Source organism: Sinocyclocheilus anshuiensis, unplaced genomic scaffold (genome assembly GCF_001515605.1).
Source record: "Sinocyclocheilus anshuiensis isolate Anshui unplaced genomic scaffold, SAMN03320099.WGS_v1.1 scaffold2862, whole genome shotgun sequence".
In the NCBI taxonomy this organism is placed as follows: Eukaryota; Metazoa; Chordata; class Actinopteri; order Cypriniformes; family Cyprinidae; genus Sinocyclocheilus; species Sinocyclocheilus anshuiensis.
In genome coordinates, this window is record NW_015542617.1 from 34,259 (window position 1) to 40,938 (window position 6,680).

A 6,680-nucleotide genomic window follows, 5' to 3' on the forward strand; every position below is an offset into this window, starting at 1 on the left:
AAATAACACTGTAAGCTGCATAACATTTCAGTGCAGATTTGCTCTTCATTTATTCTTCATCTCACACACACACACACACACACACACACACACACACAAAAACCGTACAAGAACTTGTCCAGCTCACATTTAACCCAAAATTAAAAAAAAAAAATATTTTGCATATAGAAAATGACCTTTCTTTCTTTTCTTTTTAAGACCAACACTTTTATTCAGCAAGGTCACATTAATTTACATCTGTATATGCAGCGGATCTGCTCTATTGCAATTTATTATGCTGATCAAAACTGTTTCCTAATGATGCATCTGATGTTTTCAGTCATGTTCAGTGCAATCTGAATAGCACTTGTATACATTTTTCCTGTTATTTTCAATGATTGCCTTATTTTTTAGTATTTTAAGTATAGTCTTATAGTATATACCAAAATAACACTGTAAGCTGCATAACATTTCAGTGCAGATTTGCTCTTCATTTATTCTTCATCTCACACACACACACACACACACACACACACACACACAAAAACCGTAATAACTTTGATAAAAAAAAAATTAAATTGAAAGCTGAAATAATAAAAAAACAAAAACAAATGGAAAAACATATCTAAAATTTAAATGATGATTAGAAATGTTGCATTGGTAGCTAACTGAAATAAGGAAGTAAATACAAATAAGCTAAACAGAAACACACACACTTTTTTGTTTGGCTTTTATTTTATTTATTTATATTTATCCTTATATTTATCTATTTTATTTATTTATATTTGTCTAAAAATAACTATAAAATAAAACAAATAAATCATATGTAAAAAGTAAAGCTAATTAAAGCTAAATAGAAAATGTAAAAAATCTTAATCTTGAATCTAAATAAAAAGAATTAAATACATTTTAAAAATCATACTCGGCTCAAAAATCAGTCTTTTCACAATTAATTGCAACTTAATACATGCATCAACATTCTGTTTTTATAATGATGTTTTGAATCATATTTATTGCAATATGAATAGCACTTTCTATTTTGTGCCTTATTTTATTGCCACTTCAACATGTTTATCTTTAACATGTCTACACAATAAATGTTAATATTCTAATTTCATGTTCATATCGAAACACACAGACATCATTCAGACAGAATTGAAAATATTCCCGTTTAATAAATAATATTTTTTGCTGATTTTTATGGATAGGGTCAATCATTTTTAAATAAAACAATGACAATAAACACACACAAGTCTTATTTGGAAACAGCATGTGTTTATTTACAGACATAAGCACTGTGATATTCATGCTACCTCGAACAACATGCTGTGAGTTCAAATTAAAACAAAGAAATGGTATCACACGGAGCATTTATTATTAGAAAAAGGGTTAGACCAGCGCTAATGTGCTGCGTATGTTTATCTATTCTGAACACAGATCAGAAGAAGAGATCTTCAGTAGGAAGGTTATTGGGTTATTCCCATTTAATATCATCCATCTGGACTGATTGATCGTCAGGAGGTGAAACTAATGACAGATAATAGGACTGGAGTTATTCTCTTTATTGCTGGACGAGATGATTCACTCTGGAGAAACAGAGACACACCAACATCAGGAAATGATTTTACTGTCAAATACTGTTTCAGCCTTTCTACTTTTCATACGTTTAATTTGTTACTTGCTGCTTCTTTGCTGTTTACTAGTAATATTTTTCAGTGTGCATCAGTGGTTTACATGCTCATATTAGCAGAGTAATCTACAATGGACTGTAAAAGATACACTCACCGAGAAGCTCAGCATCTGTGATTATCCATCAGCGGAGAAATGCATGAAACAAACACAGAGAAAGATATCAATACTACTTTATTATACAAGTTATTTACTTAACAATGAAGGGTTTTTTTCTTGTAAAGGTGCACAAAATCATTTCTAGTTTGTTTTAGTATGGATTTATATTGTATGTGCTTCTGCTGAGCATTTTTCTTGTTTAATTCAATTATTTGAATTAAATTATATTAGCAGATTCTATTACCGAGTGTACCTAAAAGTAAAACTAAGAAAAATAAAAATAAAAACATTTTTGGTAACTTGCTATAGCTTAAAAATTAAACATAAATATTAGATGAAAAACTAAAACTTAAACACCCATTAGAAGTAAAAATAGAAATAAATAAAAAAGTAGCCAGTGTTGTTGTGGTTAGCTAAAAGTGTTAAAAATCATTGTAATCATGTCCTTTTCATGATTTGTTTAATATAAATATTGGATGGAAAATTTACATTTAAAAACTTTAGAAATGCTGCATTGGCAACTAACTGAAATAAATAGTTTAAATACTAAAATTAAAATCAATAAAGTAATAATAAGCTAATGCTAAGTAGAAATATATACAGTAGCCTATATATAAAACAAATACCAAAAATAACAAAAGTACATTAACTAAAATGAAAATATAAGAAAAGAGGCTAATTATAAATATTAATAAATACTATAATAGTATATAAATTTGACTAAAATAACACTGCTAGCAACAATTTGAATGAGTGCAGATTTATATATAGGCGCAAATTACACTGAAGGAGAGATCTGATACTGTATTGTTATTGTCAGCTAAAATAAAACTATTACAAATCATTTTTGGTAATTCAAATAAATCTGAAAAAATAAATAAATAAAATTAAATGATCCTAATGGTTTTTAAATGTTGCTTTGGAAAGTAACTAAAATAAATAAGTTTAAGTACTAAAATTAAAATAAATAAAATGTCAAATTAAAGGTAAATAGAATGATAAAAATAATAATAATAAAAATAATAATATTATAAAATAATAAATAATAACAAAATTATAAAACAATAAACTAAAAGGAAAACCAAAAATAATACAATGAATGCTAATTCAAAATATGAATAAATATGTATATGAATAATAATAAACACTAATCCTAAAATAACAGTTCGCAGCATAGCAGTTTGAGTGAGAGCACATTTATATTGTTTTATTGTGAAGTTTGCTCGCACCTTAGCTGCACTGGGGGCGTGGGCGTCCACGTATGCGTGTGTCGGGGATCTCGTTGCCCTCTTTATCCACACACCAGCAGTATCCGGTGCTGTGCCAGCACTGCATGGGCAGATAGTTGCCCTGATCATCACACTCAGGCTTGAAGTACCCGGGTCTCACCTGCCTCTGAGACTCCAGCTGACACCTACTCTGAACCTCGACAGCTGCGGGAGACACGAGCACATGTGTGTGTGTGTTATACAGAGATCTGAACGGATCAGTGTGTGTGTGTGTGTGTCTCACCTGATTCAGGAGAGCTCTTCACCTCCTCATCCGCGTCCACCAGCAGAGGCAGGCTCCTCATCGGCAGCTGCATCTTCTTCGGCATCAGTCTGGAAGCTTTTCACAGAACGTGGAGATTTAGACCATGTGACATAATGTTTAGGATATACAGAAGCTTATAGTTTATACATAGTGTATAGTTTGTTATAGTTACTCATATTTTATATTTTTATTTCTATTCTATAGTAATCTAGTGTATTTATATATTATATATGTATTTATATATTAACTATATGTAGTTTATTATGATTATATTTATTTCTGTAATATATGTATTAAAGTGTGTGTGTGTAATATTTTCAGTTTTCATTTTAGTTCAAGTTTATTGATTTTGTTATGTGCACTTGTCATTTTTATTAATTTTCTTGAATTCAGTAGCTTTTATTTTAATTTTTTGTACTTATTTTATTTCAGCTAGACATTTGTAACCGTTTTTTTTTTTTTAAATATAAGTTATTCATCCAAAATTTCAGTTTTACTTTTCTGTGTTTCAGATTTATTTAAATTACCTATTTTTTTAAATATAGTTTTAGTTTTATTAACAACATTGGCTGCTAATATAATTCATAATGAAAAACGTGAATTAAATTAGAAAAATAATTGAAAAAAAAAAAAACTAAAACAAAACAACTATTAGATGAAAAACTTCAATGACCCTAATGATTTTAAATGTTGACTTGGCAACTAATTAAAATAAAACGCTAAATTAAACGTAAATATAATTATAAAAAAATAATAAAAATTACAAAATAAAAAAACTTCAAAACCAAAAATAATACATTGAAAAAGCCAATTTATTCATATTTATATTAATAAATATGTTTATAAATACTATCAAATACTAATCCCAAAATAGTATCTAAATAACAGTTTATTTCAAATAAATTAACATTTATTTCAATTACCAAATTTTTTTTAAATAGTTCCTAGTTTCATTAACAACACTGGTTGCTAATATAATTTGTAATATATATATATATATATATATACACACACACACACTGTTTATTAATTTATTATTACTATTAATATTTATTAATATATTATTACATGTATTTTTCAGATTATTTATTTTTTATTATATGTAATTTGGTGATTTTACCATCCAGTTGTCCGCTGCCCTCTTCTGGTTTGTGAAAAATTGGTTGCAGTTTCTAAAAAAAAAAAAAATTAGATATTCAAAATAAAAAAAACCACTATGGATGAAGATTATTATTAGCGGTTTAATCTCACAGTGAGAGGAACGCTGCTCTTCTTGTCGGAGGCCTGGTCAGAGGACTCGTCAGAGAAATCCTTCAGCAGCGTCATGCTGTTCATGGGAAGATGCATCGCCTTTGGAGGAGCACCTGCAGACCAAACATAGACAAGCGATAAGAACATGATTCGTTTAGCTCTTAAACCATATATAAGTGCCAGATGCAAGGAGAATTCAATCTATCGTTCCTGAATAATATGCATGAATAATTTGGTGAAATGACCTGTATTTCTGTAAATGAACTGTGTAATGACTCCGTGTTTGATGTTTAGATGTTTAGCATGTAATTAATTCAGCTGTGTTGCTCACCGGACATCTTTCTGGTATGATTCGTTTAGCTCTTAAACCATATATAAGTGCCAGATGCACGCAGAATTCAATCTATCGTTCCTGAATAATATGCATGAATAATTTGGTGAAATGACCTGTATTTCTGTAAATGAACAGTGTGTAATGACTCCGTGTTTGATGTTTAGATGTTTAGCATGTAATTAATTCAGCTGTGTTGCTCACCGGACATCTTTCTGGTGAGCTCCGCCTTCAGCTTCTCCTGGCCGGTGGTCAGAGCGCTGATGTGTTCCTTCTGACCCCAGACGAGGTACGCGGTCAGCGCCTGTCCCGCCAGCAGGAGACAGGCCAGAACCGTCAGTCCGGCCACCTTCAGCGCCTTTCTATTGGTGTTCCTGCAGGAGACGCCACAGAACAAACATCTGAGACCTTCTGCTCTTCTCATTTCTCATGTGTGTTTGTGTGGGTGTTGGTTATCTTGAAACAAATGGTCATCTATCTAGCACAGAAAGTGTAATTCCCCTAAAAATGAAATTTTCCAGTGATTCACGATGTGCCTGTTTTGAAACGCTTGCGGTCCTGGGGATTTTTTTGTAGTTGATCTTCTGTTCACTTGATTTAAAAAGGGACATTTCATAATCCTCATTTGTAAGCTGCTCTGGATAAAAGCATCTTCTATATGAATAAATGAAACTGTAAATGGAATGGTTTCGTTTTTTTTTTTTATTATGTTGGCTGGTTTGGGTTTTTAGGAGAACTGAGAATAAACAACAAAAAATGCCCAATGCAGGGTTATAAGTAGGTTAGTTAATTAAAACTAAAACAATAAAAAAATTAGTTACTTAAAATAGAAGTCAACAAATATTGCTATATAAAAAAAAAATTATATTTTATTGCAGCTTGTCAAGATAGCATTTATTTTGATTTTGTTAACTTGATGTAGGCTACTAAAATAACTAAAAGTGAAACTGAAAATAACAGTTATCAATAATAATAATATAGACATATTTTAAATAAAAATAACAAAACAGCATAGGATAGTACTAAAACTTTAGAATTAAAACAGACAATATTAACAATTATTAAAAATTGCATCTTGATGTTGATATTTGTCAGTAACTCATATGTAAAGTCTATCTGATTGTAACATATTGAAATCTGAATAACTAATAACTGAATATATTAAAATCATTAAGTATTTATTAAAAGCTTCTCCAAAACAGCCTTGTTGATATCTGTTACATAAAAACATCCAATCAGTAACGTCAGCGCGTGTGACGCCACCAGTAGCTAGGCAGAGTTTGATTTCCTTCTTTCTGATTTCGCAGTTTTTCCATTGGAATTTCACACTAAATAAGCTATGCACTGAAACGAGTTACATAATTATTCATGATCATTAACCATGTTTTTATTCGCACAAAACTGTCTTTGAACAGGCTACCAAAAGAGTTTTGCATGCAAAAAAGAAGAAGAGAAAAAAAAAAAGTTCCACAGAATATTTCAAAGCATGAATTCTTGAACATTTATGCTATATTATAATTACCACCATGCACTGCTGTAATGTACTAATATATGCAGGCATAATAAAAATAAAAATATTTATTAATTATAAATAAATAAATGAATTTACCCTCCGCGGTTCAGGACGGTCTCCTGGCTTGGCACGCGCTGAATCAGCGCCTCGCTCTGATGCTCCTCCATCACTGGTGTGTCTGTGTGTGTGTGTGTGTGTTTATGTCTCTAACTCCAAAGGTTTTATGCGCCTCTGGAACCCGCTTTTCAGGTCGTCTGCGGTGGAAAGTCCCAGCTGTGAAGCTGA

The 6,680-nt window shown here is 30.5% G+C and overlaps 1 protein-coding gene across 2 annotated transcripts; it reads right to left on the minus strand.

Moving 5' to 3' along the window:
* Positions 1-1,234: 1,234 nt before the first annotated feature.
* Positions 1,235-6,680, minus strand: cd74a (CD74 molecule, major histocompatibility complex, class II invariant chain a). 2 transcript variants are annotated; one of them, XM_016494202.1, is made up of 9 exons: positions 6,492-6,680; positions 5,094-5,256; positions 4,883-4,889; positions 4,552-4,664; positions 4,421-4,472; positions 3,280-3,375; positions 2,997-3,200; positions 1,765-1,779; positions 1,235-1,565 (listed from the first exon to the last, which is right to left on the minus strand). In XM_016494202.1, exons 1-7 carry the CDS (start codon positions 6,560-6,562, stop codon positions 2,998-3,000), a joined length of 705 nt encoding a protein of 234 aa, XP_016349688.1. In that variant the 5' UTR covers positions 6,563-6,680; the 3' UTR covers positions 1,235-1,565; positions 1,765-1,779; position 2,997. The 2 variants fall into 2 exon arrangements, with proteins under 2 accessions (XP_016349688.1, XP_016349687.1); XM_016494201.1 differs by lacking the exon at positions 4,883-4,889 and having other exon boundaries at positions 5,087-5,256; positions 6,492-6,678.